Below are 23549 nucleotides of genomic sequence, written 5' to 3'. Positions count from 1 at the left end.
AGCACTCCAGAGGCAAAGGCAGGCCTGTGAGTCCCAGACCAGCCAGCACAACATAGTGAGACCCTGTCTCAAAAAAAAGAAAGCTGCTTGAGTAAGACACAAAGTGTAAGCCAGTAAGCAGTACTACTCCACAGCTGCTGGCTCCAGCTCCTGCCCCTCCTTCATGACTGATTACAACCAGAAACTGAAATAAACCTTCCTTCCCAAGCTGCCTTTGTTGTCATGGTGTTTATCACAGCAAAAGAAACCTATTTTGTTAAAATGATAGATGAAAAAGGGTGAGCAATCCTTTCACAGGTCACACACCTCTTCTCTGCTCTTTCTTAAAGAGGGAAGCATTGCAAAGAAGCCACACTAGTCTAGACTCCAACTAGTCCAAAATAAAACAACCCAGGCACAGTGGTGCATGGCTGTAATCCTAGCAACCATGAGGCTAACGTAGAAGGCCAACCTAGGTTATATAGACCCTGTCTTAATACAACAATAAAATAAGCAAACCAAAGGAATGTGTGCACACATGGCAAGTAAAACCATGAATGCAAGAAGAGGAGGTGCCAACAAAGAAATCATAACCACAGACCAGGTCATTGAGCTGAACCCAGTGTGGTGGGTGGTTCATGGGCTGACAGTCAATCCTGACCCGAGCTCAAGCCTCCCTTTCGTGAGTGGAATAAAAAACAGATCTGTGGTCTGGAGAAGCTGGCCTCTTGTCAGAGAAAAATCAACCTGGAGCAATCAGGCAGAGATGGATGGTGATAGTTTTGGCAGTGCTGTCTGTCCTGACTGTCTACAGCACAAACACCAAGCCACATAGAAATCCAGAGAGGACCAAGAGGAGATAGCCATTTATCTTTAGTTCACAGGCAGTGGTAGGTATTCTGCCATCACCGCAGCTGATGGTGACTGTGAGGACCTAGTGGTGTGCTGGCCTCCTCTCAGCCTCTGTCAGAGCTGGATAACCAAGAGGGAGCAAAAGCTCCCAGCCCCTGAGAACTCCTGCCCTTCAAGGACCCACGTTGCTTCACCACCACAGCATATCCTTTACCAGGGATGCAGCACTGACACCCGAGGCCCCAGCTGGACGGCCGCTACTTACCTTTAATAAAATGACAGACTCAGGAATGACACCGAGGGCCCCAAGGGTGGCACGGTCATCATTTAAAATCTTTCCATCAATTGACAAATTCTGGTCAAAGGGAGCGACTGAAAATGCATGCATGATCTGTGGCAATACAAAAGAAACAATGTCTATACAAAGGACAACACTGAGCCCTGTAATACCCTTGAAAACATAAAACAGATTCTAAAAAACAGGAAAAATCCAAAGGCTCCAAAGTACAAAAGCAGCCAGCCCACTTGCTACAATGCTAGAGAGTGTCCCTAGGAGGCCAAGCCTCAGGAATAGAGAACAGAGACAATTAGACATTCAGGTCAGTTGATTCAGTGTCCTGTTGCCTCCCCAAGTCTATCAGGGGGAGCTCAAAGATAGGGCTGTGTTGTTTGCACTCACACTTCATCAAGATCACCCCATTCCTAAGGTGCAACACATCATAAGCAAGCACATGGTCTCATTCAAAACCATTTCCACGAACAAGTATGAATGCTCACCTAAAAGTATTTTTAGGCTTGAGTTGTCTGGTGCCTATAGTTCATTTATGGAGGGGTTAATGTATGATGCCTCTCTGAATTTAGAGGTTCCATTGCAGAACAAATCATACACACAGAATTCCAGGCTGGCTTGAGACACTCATTTCAGAAACATCACCACCACCACCACACACACACAAAATTGGACAAAATTGTTTCTAAAGGCAAGGTTTGGGTTTCTCTGCGTAGCTCTGGCTGTCCTGAATTTGCTCTGCAGAATGGGCTGGCCTCAAACTCAGAGAGATCCACCTGCCTCTGCCTCCTGAATGCTGAGAGTAAAGGTACGCAGCACCACTGCCTGTTGTGGGAGCTGCAGGCTGCGTTCCTGCCTCCCCAGCTCCTGGTCGCCTGGCTAGCTTATGCGCTGAAATAACAACACACAAACTGTATTCTTTTAAACACTGTTTGGCCCATTAACTCTAGCCCTTTCAGGCTAATTCTCATATCCCGATCAACCCATCTCTAATAATCTGTGTAGCATCAGTCTTACTGGGAAAGATTCAGCATGTCTGACCTGGCAGCTTGCTTTATGGCATCTGTCTGCCTCTGAGAGCAGAGCTATCGCATCTGCCTGGGAGAGGGGAGCATGGCGTCTCTGAGCTCACTTCCTCCCAGCATTCTGTTCTGTTTACTCCTCCCACCTATGTTTTAACCTATGAGGGCCAGCCAAGCAGTTTATTTTTTAACCAATGACCTTCCTCCATCAACTGCCCACCTACATTTATCTCCTTAGCAAGCAGCCTGGATGGACTGTGTCATTCGGACAAACTGTCAATATTCTTAGACTCAGTGTTGAGTCTCTGGGGACCAAAATACAACTTCAGAGAAGGGCTACGTGCTGTATCCCAACAGTGGCCAAGCAACAAAAGTCAAATACATTCCAAAACACATAATCCCTTCAATGTCTTTCAGATTCAGAAAGTTTTAAAAGAATTGATGGGGTAGGCCTTTATTTCCAGCCGCTAGGGAGGCTGGGACAGATCAGCCAGTGTTAACTTAGTGAGATACTGTCTCAGTGAGGGCACACTCATCTAGTATAACAAGGCCCTAAATTCAATCTGTGCTATCTCAAAATAACCAATAATAGTTTAAATCATTTCTGGATTGTAATTACATTCAGAGAGCAGAAGGAATCTTGAAAAGGCTCTCAGACACCAATAGTAACACTATTACCATTCTTCTTCTTCTTCTTCTTCTTCTTCTTCTTCTTCTTCTTCTTCTTCTTCTTCTTCTTATTATTATTATTATTATTATTATTATTATTATTATTATTATTATTTAAAGATTTATTTATTAAGTATACAATGTGCTGCTGGCAAGAAAGGCACCAGGTCTCACTACAAATGGTTGTAAGCCACCATGTGGTTGCTGGGAATTGAACTCGGGACCCCTGGAAGAGTAGCCAGTGCTTTTACCCTCTGAGCCATCTCTCCAGCCCTCACTATTACTATTCTTAATAGGTAAGGCAGTTTTAAAAACATTCATGTGAAATTTTTAATTAAGTTATTTATTTTGACTTAGGTTCTTACTATGTTTAGCACTGAGTGTCCTGGAACTCACTATATAGATATGCTGGCCTCCAACTGTAAGAGATCCAATCGCCTCTGCTGGAATTAAAGGCATACATTACTACACTCAGCCAAGATATTCTTCAAAAGTAATTCTTTAGCACCCAATCTTATTATACTGTTATCCCTGATGCTAAGGGAGTCATCCAGCTTTCATGCTTTCTTCTACTTGGTGGCAGAAAGACGGGTCATCTGTAGGAATTCAGTCTCCAGCTCCCTGTGCAGCAGAAAGGACTGGGGTAATGCTTACCGCAGGACTGACTTTAAAACTGGCTACAGATAAGAGCTCTGGTCAGGTAAGAATGATACCTGGATTTCTCAAAAAGACATGAACACCCAGAGGTGACAAGGGCACGGTACTGCCAGTGAGCTTCCTGAAGCAGCAAGCCTTGTTCCTACACTTCCTGCTGTGTAGGATGTACAGACAAGGCTAACTCTGCCAACCCCAGACCAGCATACCAATGTGGAACAGGTTCATCAGCACATCCAGCAGAGCTTCGATGGAGATAGGTGACGGTGACTTCACACAGGTAAGGTCGCATTCATTCCCCTCAATATAGGATGGCTTCTTCTCTTGAAATGCCCACTCCATGAGATGGGTAAAGCCTCAAATCCCTTGAGATAGCAATACCATCTCTGAGGGACTGACACACTGTGCTGTGAGTACAGACAAAGGCACGTAAGTGTGTTCAACAATGACTGTGGCCTTCATGAAGCCAGCACACGACAAGTATTGCACTAGACACTGGAAATCTACACTAGGAAAATCCCTCTGGGTAATGCAGGACAGGTGGTTCAGCAGTCCTTATGGAGTGACACAACTTAGGTGCAGGATTCTAACAGGGACTATGACAAGGTATCCCAGAAGAGGTGCTGGGAGAAGACAGCAGTGGTTTCGAAGAAGAGAGACAAATCAAGGCAGGGGTCCACGGACAGTACAGAGCCTGAGTGCCAGCGTACAATACAGGCTGCCTGATAGTGACCTGCTTCCTAACTGTGGACATTCCAGGAGCAGCAGAGCATGGTGCCAGACTTCAATTACCCACATAACTGAGGCAAGGAAATGCAGACGCTTCAGCCACTTCACCCTGTGCCCAAACACCACCCCCCCTCCTAAGGGCCAATGACACACAACATCTTTAGGGAAATAAAATTTTGCACTGGAGAAGGGAAGTGGAAGAATGACTACTTAGCGTGAGTTAGGTCTAGATTTGAGTATTTGTTTAGCAAAACAAACCAACAGGGGAGAAGCATTACTGGATTATTGGATGAACAAACAACTATGCAAAACAACAAACTTTAGTTTTTTAAAATGGTTTCAACATTTACTTATTTTATGTGTATGAATCTGATGCCTACACGAATGTTACGTGCAACACTTATATACCTAGAGCCTACTAGCCTTACAGATGGTTGTGAACAACCATGAGGGTGCTAAGACCTGACCTGAGTCCTCTATGCAGCAAGTACTCTCAAGAATTTCTTAACTACTGAGCTGCTCCTCTAGCCCCCCAAAGCAACTTTAAAATTCTAAGCAATAGCATATGGGAAAGCATCTATCTATACAACCTTGATTTACACTGTGGCAGACTGTCACCCAATTCACCTAGAGCAGTGTGCCCAAAGGAAAGGCTTCATTCTACAAAAGAAAATGAAGTACAACCCTTTTTTTTTTTTTTTAAAAAAAAAGCACCTACTGGGGCTGAAGAGATGACTCAGCAGTTAAGAGCCCTGGCAGCTCTTTCAGAGGACCTGGGTTCATTTCTCAGCAACCACATGGCAGCTCACAGCTGTAACTCAGTTTGAGCTGATACCTGTACCCTGATACAGACATATATACAAGCAAAACACCAATGCACATAAAATAATTTTAAAGTGTCTACAAAAGAAAAAGAAGTACCTACCGCCACCAACTGAGAACTACATGTATGCCACATAGCTGCAGCGGAAGGGTCACAGCTAGCCGCTGTTCTTAAAGCACTGGGCAGCAGGGGGAAATTCCATCCCGCCACCCTTTCTTTCAGTCCTGTTTGATTCACAAGAGCGGGAGATGAGAGGAAATACCACAAAGAAATCACTGAGGAAAAAGCGTGTGGGGGTTTCATCTGAACAGCTGCTGCCGTGAAGCAGTTCATCCAAGCAGGTAACACACTCTTCCCAGGGGGAGAGGTTATTTTTGCTGCCTTCTGATTTATTCTTCAAAAACAGCAATCCATAATAAGAGCAGCACAGGCCTCAGAAACGTCCTTGTCCACAGGGGCTCTTTTTGTAATTTAAAGGTTTTGAATGCTCGAGGTTTACCGCTGACAGGCAGAAAACCGGTGATGGAAACAAGCCTTCTCAGATGTAAAGGGCACAACAACAGAGGGAAGATATTATGCCAACACATTTATTTTCAGAGCCGTGGGTTCAACCAAGGGAAATGCTGTTCTCAGGACAATCTGGAACACATAACACCCTCAAAAGAAGCCTGTACTTTTGCCTCAATTACAATGATAAATATCAGCAACAAGAAAAATGCATTGCCATGAATGCCACCACATAAAGGCAGCAAACAAGGGAGCGTGGTCAACTTTTGGAGATCCTACAGTGACTCAAACCACAGGGGCCAGATTGTTTTTCATGGACATCTTGAATTTATCAGCTCTTTCTACTGAGAGTTTGAGACATACTATTGGAACGCACACTTATGGAGCTTTCCCTGATACCAAGAAGTGATACCATCACAAAGAATTTGGGTAATTGCCTATGTGTGTGACCTTATAGATTTCCAAGTGACAGTATGGATGGGGCATTAAACAACAATTTGGAAAAGGCTATTATATAAAAAAAGATAAAGATGAGTTAAAAACCTAGCAAACAGGGCTAGTGAGATGACCTGGGGCAAAGGCAATTTCTGCCAAGCCTGATGATCCAAGTTCGGTACCTGAGACATACACAGTCAAAGGGAATCTAACTTTCATGGGCTGTCCTTTGACCACAAGCACAATGCGCCCATAAACATATCTACATACAAAATAAATATACATACACAAAATAAACATATTCACACACAAAAAAGTAAACAAATAAATAGATGTAAATATATTCTAGCCAATAGACAATATGTCACCAAAAATACTAAGAAATGAGAGGCATAGGCAGGAGTTTGATTTGAGTCAGCCTGATCAATTTAGCGACTTCAATATAGGATAGGCAGGAATTCTTAGCAAAGCTCAAAAACAAAAGCAAGGGGAACTGGAGAGATATTAACAGAACACTGTTCTTACAGAGGTTCACAACTGTATGTAAATCAAGCTCCAAGGGATCCCACAGCTCTCTGATTTTCTAAGGCACAATACAGACATACATGCAAATAAATAAAAAATTTAATCGGAGCTGGCATGCTGGCTAGCTTTATGTCAAGCTTGATAAGCTTGAATCATTTGAAGGGAGGTAACCTCAATTGAGAAAATGCCCCCATAAAGACCAGCAACAGGGCATTTTCTTAGTGAGTGCTGGGGGAGGGTCCAACCCGATTGTGGCTGGGGTCATAGATAGGCTGGTGGTCCAAGGTTCTATAAAAAAGAAGGCTGAGCAAAGTGTGGAAAGCAAGCCAACAAGCAGCATTCCTTCATGGTCTTTGCAATAGCTTCTGCCTCCAGGTTTCAGCCCTGCTAGAGTTCTCATTCTGACTTCTTCCATTGAAAAAGTACAATTTGTAAACCAGATAAACCCTTTCCTCCCCAAGATGTTTTGGGCATGATGTTTCATCACAGCAACAACAACCCAAACTAAGATAGGTGCTGTGACTGTGCCCGACCATCTGCATTAGGTTTCTAGTACATGACGGAAGAAGAGAACACGTTTCCCCAGAAAAAAACTGTCCTCTCACTTACCATACAGACAGACCCACATGCACGCAAAAGAAACAAGAAAATGTTAATAACAGCAAAGAACTTTTGAACAAGCTTGAGACTCCATGTTTGATCCCCAGAATCTACATTAAAATGTGGGCGTGAGCTGTCCAGTGATGGCACACACCTTTAATCCCAGCACTAGGGAGGCAGAGAAAGTCAGATTTCTGTGAGTTCAACACCAGCCTGGTTTACAGAGCAAGATCCAGGACAGGCTCCAAAAATCTCAAAAAAACAAAACCAAAAAGTGGGTGTGTAGGGCTGGAGAGACGGCTCAGCAGTTATGAGCACTTGTTACTCACCTGGTGGCTAACAACTGCCTATAACTCCAGTTCCAGGGACCTGATATTCACTGACTTTAAGCAGATTAGGTTCTTGCCACATACTTGGTGGATATACATATACTCAGGCACACACACATAAAATACTTTAAAAATCTGAGTAAGAGGACTGGAGAGAGAGCTCAGCAGTTAATAGTAAGGGCTGCTCTAACGGAAGACCTAAGTTTGGTACTCAGCATGCATTTGGGGTAGCTCTCAACTCCCTCTTCTGGACTCTACAAGCTATACTCACCTGTACACATACTCCCACACATGCAATTAAAACTAATTAAAAACATATAGGCATGGCAATGTATACTTGTAATCCCAGTGCTGGGGAGAAAGGAAAAGGAAGTTACCTAGATCTTTGCTGGTCAGCTGACCGAGCCTTATATGGCAAGCTCCAAGCCAATAGGTAACCCAGTCTCAAGGAACAATTAGACCCTTGAGCTGGTTCAATAGGAAAAGACACTTGCTGATACATAGTGTGGTAGACCACACCTTTGGTCTTGGCTCTCAGGAGACAGAGGCAGACAGATCTGTGAGCTTGGACTACCTGCAGCTGCACAGTGAGTTGCAGGCCAGACAGAGCTATGTAGTGATGCACTGCCTCAAAAACCTATGTGAATGAATGAATGAATGAATCCCCAACCAAAAAAAGCCAAACCCAAGTTTAATCCCTGGAACGCTCGTAAAGGCTCTCTTCAAATCTCTACATGTGTATCATGGCCCTGCTCCCACATCCCCCTCAGCATACACACTTTACACACACACAGTAAAATTTTAGGAGCTGGAAAAAAGATTCAGTGGTTAACAGTGCTTGATTTTCTTGCGGAAGACACAGCAAGAATTCCCAGCACCCACATGCTGATTCTCAGCCACCGGTAACTCCAGTCCCAAGGAATTGGAGACATGTTTTTCTCTTCTCTGCAGGCACCAGGCACCCACCTGGTCCACATGCAAGCAAAACACTCATACACAGAAACTGAAAATTTTAAAATAAGATGGGAAAAGGTGCCAAGATAGATAGTTTTGGCCTCCACATGCATGAGTGCACACACACATTCACACAGGCATACACGTGTGCAAACCAAATAGGAAACAAAACAACAACAAAAACAAAGTGTGCTGAGAGCCTCTGGCTCATCCTCATAAGCAGTTCCCAGTGCTGTTTGTTTCTCCCTCAGTAACAAACTCACAGTTCAGGCAGGAAAAGAGAGAACAATTATCCTGAAGTTTGTTGTGGAATAACAAGCTCTCTCGAGGCCTCCCACCTGAAGAAAAGTGTATGTGCATAAGCTATCACTTGCCACTGGATACAAAGACTGGCTACTGTGAAAACTAGGAGGTTTTTTTGGTCCAGCTAAGAGGTTGTGGTCACAGTGACAGTAACAACCCTCTGTGAAAGAAAGTCCATGTCAGGTTTAGCACTGATAACACCATGGGGGACCTAAAGAAACTGATAGCACCCAAATTGTACAAGGTCATTCTTGCAAAGCAGAAGTGGTGGCACACACCACTCATCCCAGCACTTGGGAGGCAGAGGCACAGCCTGGTCTACAGAGCAAGTTCAGGACAGCCAGAGCTATACAGAGAAACCCTGTCTCAACGCTCCCTCAACAAAAAAGTGATACATGATCTTTAAGAACCATGTTCTATCTCTGGGATATTACAGAATCAATGCCAGGATGAATCTGGAGCTTTACTACCAACAGGGAGGACTTCCTTGTGCTTGGTGCCCTTTTAAACACTTCACACCAATGGTAAGGAATGTGGGCACACACCTTTAATCCCATCACTCAGGAGTCAGAGGCAGGCAGATGTAGTACCAGGACTGCCAGGGCTGCACAGAGAAACCCTATCATGAAAAACCAAAAACCAACCGAACAAACAAACATTTTAACTTGGGGCCCTACAAGCATTTAAAACTCAGAAAGTCCTCTCCCATTGGAGTACTACCATAAGCAGTTAGATTAGTAATGCCTCAGTCCCAGAAAAAAAATGTGGGGAGGAACTCACAGAATCCTTGAGAGTCCAGGCAGACATTCAATTTCCCTCACCTGAATCTTCAGTTCTTTTAATGTCTGATTAGCCGACACCAGCAGTGCCTTCTCTCCTCGCACCTTTCTGTGCCTCGTGCTCCGCCGGATAACCTGCTTCTGGTAGGCCACGTAGCCCTGTTGGGACGTCTTCTGTCGCTTGGTACCTCCATTGCTCTAAAAACAAGATCCCAAAGAGATTACCCTATTCGGGAGGTTCTTCAGGCAAACAGAAGCTGGATACAACTGCTCCGGAAACCCTCTGACTCCAACACAGGGAGTCCAAGGTTCTACAGATTAGTGGGTTCACATATACGGGGTGTGTGCGTGTAAAAATGAACTTATAACTGCCTGTAAGTAATTTAAAAGCTCGTTATAAAAAACACTTAAAAAGAAAACAAAGTTTCACCTCCAATCAGGAACAACAATAAATTAACAGTTGTTAATTTATTAAGTTGACCTTCTTCTAATCCTGGCACTTGAGAGGTAAGGCAGGAATTCTGAAGGCCAGCCTAGGGCTAGACAACAAGGCCCAGGGCTGGTGAGACGGCCATCAATGCCAAGTCTGACAGTTATGTAATATCTAATTAATATGTTTAAACTAGTTCTCTTGATGCCTTCCACTTGAAGGCAAGTATGCGTGCACACAGTTAAATATCACTTACATATAGAGAAAATGGCTATTTTTTTGTTCCAGTTAAGAAATTGTGACCACAATGATCAAGCGATCAAGGTAGTTTGCAAGAACCCTCTGGTTGTTCCCCAGGACCCACACAGGGCAAGATGAGAACCAACTCTTGCTGTCTTTTTAACCTCTACTGCATCCACACATATATACACAAAATAAACAAACAAATGCATTAGAAAGTTAATTAAAAAAAAACCCAAATGAGTCAATAAATTGAAATTTCAAGATTATAGAATTATGTAAATAAATTTTAAGTTCTTTTACATGTTTTCTTTGGGGGAGGGGTGGGAGTCATGTACCGGAGGCTAGTCTACAGCTCCCTCAGTCTCACCATTTCCTTGGGGGGTGGGGTGCCACAGGCCTAGTCTACAGCTCCCCCTGTCTGAACTAACCCTCCTGTCCCCACCTTCATAGTGGCAAGATTATAGCAGTATGCCAACACTTACACTTTATGGAGCTGGGGACGGAAAGTAGAGCTCCTACATGCTAAGCGTGCACGCTACCAACTGAGCCACATCCCTGGCTCCTTTTGAGAATGATATGGAAGTAAATATCAACTATAAAATCAAAGATTAGGCTTTACTCAAGCAATGTGCTTCTTGTTGTATCAGTGGTGAAGGGAAATGGCTTCGACTATAGTCCTGTGAAAGCAAACAAAAGAACACCCGAGCACAGCTTGCACATTATAGAAATGCTGATCTCCAGAGTACAGACCACTGTTAAGAACCAAGGCGAAGGTGGACTCCAAGACCCTTGGCTAGATGGAAACCACCCAAGTCACACAGACCATGCAGTTTCATCAACTCGGGTTCAGAGGACACAGGGAATCGTGCCTGCTAGCTTCTCTCAAATGCACTAGACACATTACATGGGAAGCTGTGTTTACCTCTGGAATACTCAGAATCAAATATTTAGAGCAGCATGATCGCTGCAACTTACCTAAACATCCACAAAAGCACAGACTATATATATACAGGTATGATACAGGCTGTACCACCAGTCTTCAGAAAAGAGAATAGCAAGGAGCCAAGTGTTCTAGAACATTTTTTTTTGGTCTGTTTTGAAAGTGTCTCATTATGTAGGTCTGCCTTGAACGTGCTATGTTCTCCAGGCAGTGGGTGATCCTGTCTTCCCAGAGCTGGGATTGGTGTGTGGTGGCTCTCTACTTACAAAGGCCTCACCGAGAGGTTAACAAGAGGTCCAGTTCGCCTGTTAAGCAGGCCAGAGAATAAAAGTGGGATTTTTCAAAATCCTTTTTTTCTGGTTTAATTATATCTGGATAAGATAACTGTAGCTCTTCTCTGGCTTCTAAGATGTCACTGAGTGTCAATTGTGGTGAAAGGCGGTGCTGGGGTCACTGGACACATGTGCCTCATTCATATTATGAATGTATTTTGCAATTCATAAAGCAGCTACAAGGGCACAGACTCCACAAGAACCTGGTCTCAGGGTGCTGCCCACTGGCAAGGTTCTGCCCACTCTAGCCAAAGCTTGCATGCGCACAAATGTGTTTCTAAGATTCACAAGAAAAAAAATCAGCCAAGTTAGCAGTCCTGAAAACAACATTTGACAACTCGACTGTGAAGAGGGGTCATCTACAGACAACAGGATCTACTGTACAAATCCAACCTCACCTCATGTCCCACCCACAACTAAGATCTTCTCAAATTGACTGTATAAAGGGTCTAAAGGCTTTTCCTGGAATTATTGTTCTTTAACTCATCTCAACCCACTAAAGCCAGCACACTGGTTGTTGTTCCTTTCCCGGCCACTGGTTTTAAAAGGCTTCCAATTACCTAAGTGATATCCACTGAGTGTATCATTAACCTGAATTTCAGATAACACGGAAAGAACTGGGTTGATCTGGCTTAGAGAGGAGGGAAGGGGATTTGCTCAACTCCATTAAGGAGCACTAAGGCCTCGATTTATGGCAGGGATTTACTGCCCTGCAGTACAACCAGCAACCATGTTCTGAGACAAAACAGGGGGAGGGGAGGGTGACATTTTGAAGACACTAGGTATCCCCCGGGACTAGTTACTATGCTCTAAACAGAGGGTTAGAAGAGATCCCGCCCTGCCCTGAACCAAAAGTATTTAAAACATTCTAGAGTATTACAATATCCAAACATGGAGAAGGGAGATGGAAGAAAATTATAATGTGTACAAAATAATTATGGCGTAAAAAGCAATGCTCTCCAACATTCTGCATCATATTTGTACACGTGAAATCTTTTGCCATCCACAACTGAGGACAGCACTTCCACACCCACCTGAAAACATCGCTGTGGTCATGACCACAGTGAACAAAATGCTGTTCAGAGAAACAGCCAGCATTTCAAAGTCTGAATCACATGAAAATGTAGAGTTTGCTACACAACTTGGGCTGAAAATCAAGCTGAAAACAGAGACCAACAAGAAACACATCTGCAAACTCCTAGGTCCATATCACAGCTAGGCAATGTGGCCACACCAGTAAACCCAGCACCCTGGAAGCCAAACAGGAAGACTACGGGATCAAGGCCAAACTTGGTTACGTGGCACTGCAAGGCCAGCAAGCCTGTCTCAAAAAGGAGAATAGAGAAAGAAAGAAAACACACCCGCACAGATATGAATAGGGTAATCGAGCACCTCAGTTAGAAAACAAGCCGAAATCCCACATTACCACAGAATGCACCAAGGCCACTGACTACCAAATTTAACAAAGGAAACTACAATCTGTCTGCCCACGGTCAAAGGGCGGCTCATAAAACCGTGTGGTTTTGTTACTTCATGGGTTTTGTTGCTCTGTTTGTTTTTTAAGGTTATTTTTAAGATTCCAACAAAGCATGGACAATAAATACTGGTACATCCTTCTACACTAGCATAGCTGGGTAACTACAAGCAACATTTACCTTGAGGCAACCAAGACTTAAGACTTTTTTCAAAAAGTTTATTTATATTTAATGTATGAGTGCTCTGCATGTACACCTGCCAGAAGAGGGCATCAGGTCCTATTATAGATGGTTGTGAGCCACCATGTGGGTGCAGGGAATTGAACTCAGGACCTCTGGAAGAGCAGCCAGTGCTTTTAACCTCTGAGCCGTCTCTCCAATTCCCCTAAAGACTTTCTTATTCTACATTAAAAATAAAGCAGTAATATCAGTGTGTACTGATAGACCGACAAGTCCACAGACTGTTTTCTGCAATGGAGGAGGCAGAGGACCACTCCAACAGAGAGGAGATGAATGTAATTTAACTACCCTATCTCAGGGTAAAAATATTACAGGTATTAAAAGTCAGACATTAACTAGAAATAGCATGGTTTTAAAAACATCAGTATCAGCTGGATGTGGGTGCACTAACATTAACCCAGACAGAGGCAGACAGAGAAGAAAGAGCAAATGAAGACAGAGAAGACTAGAGGCAGGCAGGCATCACAGTAAATTTCAGTTCATTCCAATCTGGGGTTTGTTATTCCAGAAGACCCACATATGGTTCCCAGCATATTAACCAAGAGGCTCTTCTGGCCTCTGTGGGTACCTGTACTCACATAGTGAATACATATACATACACATAAATCTTCTTTTAAAGCCTGAAAATGTATAAAGTGATCTACAGACTATTCAAGGAACACAATGATCTGTTTATTTTCCAGAACCTGAAGCTCATTCACATATCCATTTATACTTCCTATAAGAATAATTTTCTATATATTAGGATAGGGAATCCTAACAGAAAACATTCTTTGGGTTTTGTTGAGACAACCTTGGTCTACAGAGCTAATTCCAGGGCAGCGACAGCCATGGCTATATAGAGAAATTGTCAGGGTATAAAAACAAAACAAAACAAAACAACAACAACAAAACCCAAAAACCCAAAAACTTGCATGGCTATTGAACATACCAAGATACACATGTCTTGTTTTAGTATTCTTTTGCTGCTTAAAATATACTTTTGCCTTAAAAAAAAATTTATTGTTATTAAAAATTTTAGCCATAGGCTGGGCGATGGTGGCGCACGCCTTTAATCCCAGCACTCAGGAGGCAGAGGCAGGCGGATCTCTGTGAGTTCGAGACCAGCCTGGTCTACAGAGCTAGTTCCAGGACAGGCTCCAAAGCCACAGAGAAACCCTGTCTCGAAAAACCAAAAAAAAAAAAAAAAATTTTTTTTAGCCATGCAGTGGTAGTGCACACCTTTAATCCCAGCTCTTGGGAGGCAGAAGCTGGCGGATCTCCATGAATTTGATGAGGCCAGCCTGGTCTACAAGAGCTAGTTCCAGGACCATAAAACAGAGAAACCTTGCCTCCAAAACAAAACAAAAATATTTTAAGGGTGTTAGTGAGGTGGCTTAGCAGTTAAGAATGAGTACCACTCTTGCAGAGGTCCAATGTCGGTACTCAGGAATAACACTGGATGGCTACAAAGGGACAGCCCAGGCTTCTGAGGGGACCTAAACTCATGAGCACATACCCACACCCAAATACATATAATTATTGTCTTAACTGCATTTTATTTCTTTTGTGTCATTAGCATGTTTGTGGTCAGAAGACAACTTGCAGGAGGAGTTGGTTCTCTACCTCTCCAATATGAGTTCCAGGGACTGCAGGTCATCAGGTCTGGCTGGTGCCTTTATCCCCTGAGCCATCATCACAAATGGTGTCAGATCCTCTGGAGCTGGAGTTATAGGAAATTTTAAACTGCCTGATGTGGGTGGTGGGAACCAAACCCAGTTTTCTGTAAGAGGACCAAGCATTCTACTAAGCAGACCTGGGTGACCACAAACCTCCACTGCAAGAGAGCAGGACTGTGCTTGTGCCACCACACCTCATTACAGCCTTCCTTCCTTTTTCATTTTTCTAAAGACAGCCTCCCTTTGGTCCAAAGTGTCCTCAAACTCACAGGTGGGCTGTCCTGCTTCAGCATCCTCAATGGTCTTAATCACAAACTGCCCCATTCAGCACTTTTATCTTTATTTGCTTGTTTTGAGACCAGGCTGTTTTTGAATTCTCTAAGTAGACCAGGCTACCCTCAGGCACAGTGATCCACTTGCATCCACCTCCTGAGTGCTTTAAAGGTGTGCACCACCCCAGCCACCGCACCTAGCTACTTTTTCCTTCTTAAAAGAAATTAATTCTAAAGAAAACAAAATACAGAACAAGTGGAAAGGGGACTAAGAACGATGTCCCAACCAGGGAAGAGACACCAGAAGCATGGAGTGAAAGAAGGCACAATGATGCAAAGACCTTCAATGCATACTTGATTAAAGTCAGGGTCTTTCTCTCCATCTGGCTTAGCTTCTTCCTTGTCCTCTTCTGTCTCAGAACTACTCACATTCAACTCTGGGGCGGAGTCCTTCATCACCTGAATGCACCAGGATCAGAGAAAAATGAGTCAGGCCCTAAGTGAGCATTTGGTAGGGGAAGAGGTTTCCCTGGGAGAAGTGGTTGAATCAGGAACCAGGGCAGCTTTCTTTGATCTTTAACTTCTTGTAACCTAACCCTGCGGCCTCCCGGGCCCCAAAGTTTTGTTTACTCATGTACCTTTATTTTATTTATTTTGAGATGGGGAGTCTCCCTATTGTACCTCTAGCTGTCCAAGAACTCACTATATAGACCACACTGGCCATGAACTCTGCTGGGAATAAAGGCGTATGCCACTACACCTGGCTTAGTTATATTTTTAATTGTGTTTTTTAAATTTGGTTTTCTATTAATTGTTTTTCTTATTTAGTTTTAATTGTCTTTTTCATTCTGAGACACACAGTTCAGGTGCCTCAAAAACCAGAAACATCAAATCCCATGGAACTGGAGTTATGGGTTATGACGCACCTGACATAGGAAGTGAAAAACAGAAAAAAGAACTGCTCTTCTGCATAACACTGTGGATATGGCTACTAAACTCAAATTATACAATGGCTGCTTCTTCTACGATGCAAATCGGCTGACGGTCAAAAGGATTAAGGATATTCAGGGGGAAGTGGAGATGCTTACATTATGTTCCTGTTCTCAGCATGTTTGGAAATAAAAGCCTTTGTTTCAATTTATAAAATACAACTCTACACCTATAATGGATTAATTAGTTAAGGTAGCATTCTTAAGCAATGGATTTAGTAACCAACTGCCTTTAATTCTCCCAAACCCTGGAATGTAACTGACTGGTGTACGTGCTCTCCTCCCAAGGCCAATACTAATACAGAAGAATGCTCTGAAACCACTCCTCCCCACTTCACCTGCACTTCAGATCAAGGCTGAGGCCCAGCCTGGCTTTCCTTATCCTGTTATGCTCCCAGCTCTATTCCCACATCTAAAACCACAGAGAGGGCAATTTTTTAAACCAAAACTCAGACAGCACTGGAAATTCTCCTACTATTTTCCAATTGCCCAAGTTTAATGCTAAGTGGGCAGATTTGATGCCCTACATCTCCCAGTCATGCCCACAAGAAGAGATGGTACCTTTTTGTTGTCCACAACTTTGTGGACATAGATGGTGGCCTGGGTGTATTCTCGAAGGTCCCTCTGCTGTTGGCACAACAAGCCTTCTCTGCAATCTGGACAGAGATCTAGAAAACAGTAGAGCAGAAGTAAGTGAAGAATTGCTTCAAAAACCCGTATCAGTTACTACACAGCATTTTCAGTAACTGATATGTTAGGCTGCATGCAAATGATGAGGAAATCTGTGCACTAAATGTTCAGAAGAGGACGGCTCAGGGGTCTGCCAGAGAAGAGAGCACTGACAGACCCTTCCCTTCCCCCTTAAACTGTCAACTTTTAATGAAAGGAACAAAGAGTAACATGCAAACTTACCAGGCTCAGAAATATACTGCACTTCAGAAGGGTTTACGCCTCCCACTTCAATTCTTGTGATTTTAATTACTTTATCCACAACAAAGAGCTTTTGAATCATTTGCCATTCGCTGGGCCATATGAGAGCTATACTGTGCAAAAAAAAAAAAAACAAAAACAAAAAACAACAAACAACATGCCTTAAGACACGTGGAGAGCGACAGAGCAAACATCCTACAACAAAATCAGTACCACCAACAATTTACTGTAAGAAACAAGAGGGGAATGACTTATTAAAAATGAAACCAGAGAAACAGTGAAACTTTATGAATAGTTCTGATATGAATCTACACTCACAAGCTAGATAAAATAAATTAGCTGTGAAAGAAAAGGTACAGGATAAGGCTACTTATAGAAAACACATAATTATACAATTAAATGTGCAATACTTTTGACTATGTACACATAAATTCTGCTTTGGGTTTTTTTTTTTTTTGGTTTTTCGAGACAGGGTTTCTCTGTAGCTTTGGAGCCTGTCCTGGAACTCCCTTTGTAGACCAGGCTGGCCTCGAACTCACAGAGATCCGCCTGCCTCTGCCTCCCAAGTGCTGGAATTAAAGGCGTGCGCCACCACCGCCCGGCCTCTGCTTTGGGTTTTAAGCCAAGGTCTCAACACGTGGCTGAGGTTGGCACAGAAATTGTGACTGTCCTGCCTATGTTTCAGTATGCATCCTTTAAAATGATGACTTTTTGAGACAGATGACTCAAAATTATAGTAGTTACTGCAAGACAAAAGGAGAGGAAAATGAAAATAAAAAGGAAGTTAAGTACTAGGGGCCTTCAACTATAATCACATTGTCTGACTGTCTGCTGGGATTCTAGTCATGTACCACCACACCCACACGATGGGCCGTGTACCATCCCAGGTCCTGACGTATGTTAGGCTCTAGGCACTTGGCCACATCCCCAGCTCTAAGACCATACTGTTTCTAAATGTCATAATGGCAACACAGCAATGGAAGAAGTGACGAGTCTAGAAAATATGTATTTTTTCACTGATTTTCTTTAAATGACCTCAGAGATCATTAAAATACAAACAAGCTCAGTCCAGCTTCATCCCACAGCACTTTTTAAATTCTTCTATTTACTTATGTGCTGCTGTGGGCCAGCATCTTTCTCTTCGCTCTAAAGAGTTGACAGCTGTAGAAAAAGACAGCTATTAGGTGTGTGCAAAAGCAACTGTGGTTTTCACTTGCTGAAATTGCCACGTAAAATGAGAAGACATTTTTAATTGATGTGGTAATGTCATTTATCATTTGGATGTACATTTCTCACTTTGTACTTAGCTAATGACTATTGTTATCAATTTTATGTTTACTTAATATTATGGAAATTATGTTAGATAAAAATCAAATTCAAGCAATTTTCCTTCTATGGGTTGTAAACCAGCAGAGACAGCTTGCAATAAACACAGCATTTGTTCAAAGAACTGCTAAGAATGTACAGTGCAGTGGAAATCCAAAATGTTTTTCAAAGGAGATGAGAAGTATAGAAGCTGGCCATGCATTTGACAATAAATGACCCATTGGGATCAATTACTGAGGCTGACCCTTTTAAGTAGGCAAAGGTTGCCAATGAACTCAGTGTGGAGTATTATTCTGCTATTTGAAGGAAATTGGAAAGGTAAAAAGGCTGGGCAATTGGGTGCCTTGTAAGGTGTGGGTGTGTTGGTACATGTGACTTTGAACTACTGTCCTATCTTAATTGTGTGCAATGAAGAAACATCACTCAATCCAATTTTGATGTGCAATAAAATGTAGAGTGCATATGACGCTTGGTACAGCCAGTTTAAATGGCTGGTCCGAGAAACTCCAAAATGTCTGGTCACTGCTATCTGGTGCTGGTCTGATCCACTGCAACTTCTGAACACCCACAAAATCCTTACCCCTGAGAACCACACTCAACAAATCAAGGAGATGCACCAGAAACTGCACCACCCACAGCCAGTCAGAATCAGTTAACAGAAAGGGCCTAGCTCTCTAAATGTTCAACCACACAACTTCAAGAGCTGAATGAACAGGGCTGGGAAGTTTAGTCTCATCCACCACCTTCAACTCACTCCTTCTGACCAACCGACTACCTTCAAGCATCTTGACTGTTCTCAGAGAAAACACTTCCACTGCCAGCAGGTTGCAGAAAATGCTGAGCACAGAGTTGAAAGTACTGGAATACATATATTTCTCATTGGCAAAAATGTTTGTAATATTTCCAGAATTGATTAATAAAAATGTTTGAGTCTTGTTTTAATCTAAAATTTCAGTCTGAAACTGCAATTCCTTTTGCACAAACCTAATACAACCAAGACTACACTGACTATATGACAGGTAATGAAGCTGACCTAGAGAAAGACTGCCAGACAAAGGAAAACATCCAGGTAACTTGTTGACTGTGGGAGAATAAAAGCCAAGAACAAATTTCCCCGGGTGGCTGTATATCCTGCATGAAGAAGCAACCAATCCATCTCTTTTTGAAGACAGGTGTCCAGTCACAGGTCATATTTAGAAGGAACACAGTGAAGTAGCTCAGCGCATTCCTAATAGACCTTCATGCTAGACAAAAATCCCCTAACCACACTTGATCACTGGGGACAGAGAGCCACACGAAGAGAAGAAACTCACAGTTTTGAGTCTTCTTTGGTGAGGGAAGGAAATGTAAACATGAGTCCTCCGTGTGGACACAGAAGGGCAGAGTTCCCAATTGATGACACAGGAGTAGACCTTGCAGGCTTTCTATTCAAACAAGACAGGAGGTAAATTCAACACACTACTGCATGAGGATAGTTCTTATTTATTTTTGATTTTTCAACACAGGGTTTCTCTGTGTAGACATGGCTGTCCTGGAACTTGCTTTATAGACCAGGCTGGCCTCAACCTTGCTGAGATCTGCCTGCCTCTGTCTCCCAAGTGCTGGGACTTGTAACACCATTCCCAGACAGATTTTAATTTGGGGGGAGTGGGGAGTTTTCATGTGCCTATAGCGGGGTGGGGGTAATATGTATGCCTGTCGTCTATGTGCAGGCACGTGTGTACTAGTACACAACTCAAGTGTGCGGAAACCCAGGGATGATAGCAGGAGTCTTCATGACTTTCCCGAGCCTCTTACTTGAAGCAAGAGCTCACCTAGATGGGCTACTCAACTAGCAAACAGGTTCTGGAGACACCCAGGCTCTGCCTTCTGAGAACTCAATTACAAGTGAGCCTTCATTTGCACAGGTTATGCAGATCCAAAAGCTCATGTCATATGTGCTTCTAACAACTGAGCCATGAATGTCCACAGCCTGTAATATTTTATTTATTTATTTATTTTTGTTTTTAAGACAGAGTCTCACTGTGTAGCCCTTGCTGTCCTGGAACTCACTATGTAGACCAAACTGTCTTCAAACTCAGAGATCTGCCTGCCTCCGCCTCCCGAATGCTGGGATTAAAAGCATGCACCATTACACCTGGCTCCCCAACATTTCTTTTAAATAATAATTTTAAACTAGAGATACATGTAAAAGGATATTATTAATTAAATATTTGTTCTGGGTTTAGCTGTGTCACTTCGTAGAAAACAAAGGTTGTCTGTGTGTGCCAGGAAAAGTAATCACGAATGCACCATTAAGGGAATCCATGCATTTCTTAAAAATACCAGTCAACCCACAAAAAGTAAAGAAATTTCTTTTTTTACCTAACAAATTTCCGCCATTCGTCTAAAAAGAAGTGTGACACAATATAGAGAGTATCCGTATCCTGGAAACAAGAAGCACAAACATAATGTGTTAGCTTCATCTCCCCTCTGCACCCCTTAAATTGTCAAGGTGATTTTCTTTTTCAAATTCATGTTGTCATGTAACTTGCTAGGTAGCTCAGGTTGTCCTCAAACTCAGAACACAGAACACAATCCTCCTGCAGCCTCCCACACTGCTGGGGTCATAGATCTGAGTGACCATACCCAGTGTGAACCACACTGTTTACAACGCAAATAAATGTATCCCCCACTCAAGCTGTGCAATAAAATGGAAACAGCGGGCTAGTCTGTCTCCCAATTAGGAAAGGATGTGAAAAAGGAGAGGACTGGGATGATCTGAAATACTTTTGGCTGAGGCCTTTAAAGTCGTGGGACTTTTTCCCTCTCTGTGGCAATCATGGTACCTCTGGCCAGTTACTGAGACACGGTCTGTTTTTGTCCTGAAACAAATTCGGAAGGGAAGCCTTCTGTTCATTTGCGATCATTTTATGTAAGGCTTCGTTTTCTTCCCCTTCTCGTTCTAATATCTGAAAAAGATGGAAGCAGTTAAGCTGTCTCTCTTTGACAACATGTTTCCCTCTACATATACACCCGTTCCACGGGAGGGGCACGCCATTCCCACGGTACCTTGCACTGCGAGCAGCACTCTTTGTAACTTGGGAACTCAGGAGCCTTTGGGAAATACTGCCGCAGTTTACTCCAGGCCTCTTGAGAAACGAGCCTCCTTTCATTTTCAGATATGCTTAATCCCCCTAATTTAAAAGAGAAAAAATTTGCTTATAAAAACAGGGATGAAAGAAGTCAACATCTATTCCTTAAACATTTTAAAAGTGTATATATATTTCTGTGTGCACCTGTGTAGGTGTGTAAGTGTGTGCAGGTCAGAGGACAGCCGGCAGGAGTCAGCTCTCACCTTCTACCACATGATCCCAGGTGTCAAACTCAGGTAGGTCAGACTGAATCACAAGCACTTCTACTCAGAGCCTAATTCCTGTTCACTATCCTAATGGAGAGTCTATAGTGCTCTCTTTTCCTGCTGTTCAGTAACCTCTGATTCATTTGTGAGTTTCAGCACTGTCTCTAGCTGCAGTGTCAGCATGAGCATACACAGGCTTCTACCCACCTTAGGATGCTAGGCACCATCCCCAGGGGTTAAGAGTACTTCGTTTCCACCCACACACAAAATTGCTAATTCCCTTAAAAGACTATGCTCGACTTCTCAAAGTATCTTGCAATGAGCAGTATGTTCACGGATGTATGGACCTCAAACTGTTCTCTTTAAATCAAAGTTAAGTAATAAAACAATGTCCTGACTAATCTAAGCCCTTGCCACTCAACCTCTAAATTTGTTCCCTAATTGCAATTGGTTTTGGGACTTTTATTTTTCCTTTTAAATTTTATTTTATATGTTTGGCTGTCTGTCTGTGCACCACATGGGTGCCTGATACCAATGTAAGTCAGAAGGCATCAGAGTCCCTGGAAGAGCAATCAATGCTCTTAACCACTGAGCACTTGGCTTTCTTGGAGCAAGCTGTATCTATGTAACTCAGGATGGCCCTTTAGCCTCCTGTACTGGGATGCTGTACAGGCGTGGGCTACCACATCCAGCCTGCAATTACTTTTGAAAAATCCTCTGGCTGTTCAAAGATCCCAAAAGACAAGAAAAGAATAGGGGTCATGGCCACTCTGCCACTTTTGTAATGTCAGGAGGGCTATAATCTGAACCACAGTAATTTCAGTGAGGCTCCTCGATTTACTGTTCAATCACATGCAGCCTGTCTGACTTCTGGTTATGTTGTATTTTTTTCAACTATGCTAAAGTAAAATATGAGTGAACTGGGCTGACTGACATGGGTTTCATTGCTGAGAGGCCCATATGCAAGTTGTGTTCATGCCCACTGGGCAGGTACCTACAGATGAGTTACCGAGCAATGCAGCCACCACAGCACCTGAGCAACAAACATGCCTTTGCCATGCCAAGTATGGTCTAATAATACAGAATGTAATCTTCCTGAGTTAATTCTAGTCCTCAATTCTTCTGACCCTTTGAATAATCTCAAGGAAAGGCTACCTTGAGCCAGGTGTGGTGATGTACTATAAGACTAAAATAAAATATAGTATAGTAACTGGAGCCTGAGGAGGTCAAAGGTTCAAGGTCAGCCTCTGCTACAAAGAAGGACTGTCTGAAGGAAAGTGGCAAGCAAATGGCAAGAAGGTCCAACAATAAAGAGTACTGACTGCTCTTCCAGGGGATCTAGGTTCAATTAACAGCACCCACATAGCAAGCAGCTTAAAGCTGTCTCTAATTCCAGTTCCAGGGGACCTGACACCCTCACACAGACATGCATGCGGGCAAAACATCAATAAACATAAAATTAAAAAAAAATCATTGGAATGATGAAACACACATAGCAACATACAAATGTTGAACTGCAAGAGAGAAAGAAAAAACTTAACTAGGTTACAATCCTATGAGCAACTTACACAAAATGAGAGACAAATCAAATATACATAGGATATTGACATAAAAATTTTGCTAAAAAATAGGATACTTAAATAGGGCTAGATTGTTGCTCTTGCAAAGGACCCAGGTTCAGTTCATAGCACCTACAAGTCTGCTCATAGCCAACTGTCATTTCAGAGGGTCCAATGCCCTCTCTTCTGGCCTCTACAGGCACTGATGTATAGATGCAGAGTACAGAACTAAATTCAGTGCTCTTAACTTTGGTGCTATCTCTCCATCCCCATGTATAGACACATCTGCACATACATCTGTATCTCTCTCCAACACACAAACAGGATGTACGCAATACAAGAAAATTACACTGTTGGCAAATGTCA

At 42.9% G+C, this 23549-nt stretch overlaps 1 protein-coding gene across 2 annotated transcripts in view; it reads right to left on the bottom strand.

The window, feature by feature from the left end:
* Usp48 (ubiquitin specific peptidase 48) overlaps positions 1-23549 on the bottom strand; it is a 71611-nt gene that overhangs the window by 6000 nt on the left and 42062 nt on the right. For both annotated transcript variants that reach the window (XM_075946008.1, XM_075946009.1), the window contains exons 16-24: positions 21336-21460; positions 21113-21235; positions 20649-20710; positions 19598-19708; positions 16941-17071; positions 16590-16696; positions 15394-15498; positions 9492-9647; positions 1097-1222 (exon numbers count right to left, since the gene is read on the bottom strand). In XM_075946008.1, the coding sequence (XP_075802123.1) occupies positions 1097-1222; positions 9492-9647; positions 15394-15498; positions 16590-16696; positions 16941-17071; positions 19598-19708; positions 20649-20710; positions 21113-21235; positions 21336-21460 (1046 nt within the window). The remainder of the gene's footprint in view (positions 1-1096; positions 1223-9491; positions 9648-15393; positions 15499-16589; positions 16697-16940; positions 17072-19597; positions 19709-20648; positions 20711-21112; positions 21236-21335; positions 21461-23549) is intronic.

Source organism: Microtus pennsylvanicus, chromosome 13 (assembly GCF_037038515.1).
Source record: "Microtus pennsylvanicus isolate mMicPen1 chromosome 13, mMicPen1.hap1, whole genome shotgun sequence".
In the NCBI taxonomy this organism is placed as follows: domain Eukaryota; kingdom Metazoa; phylum Chordata; class Mammalia; order Rodentia; family Cricetidae; genus Microtus; species Microtus pennsylvanicus.
Note: the sequence above shows the minus strand (reverse complement) of the source record. Positions and strands in the feature narration are given on the sequence as shown.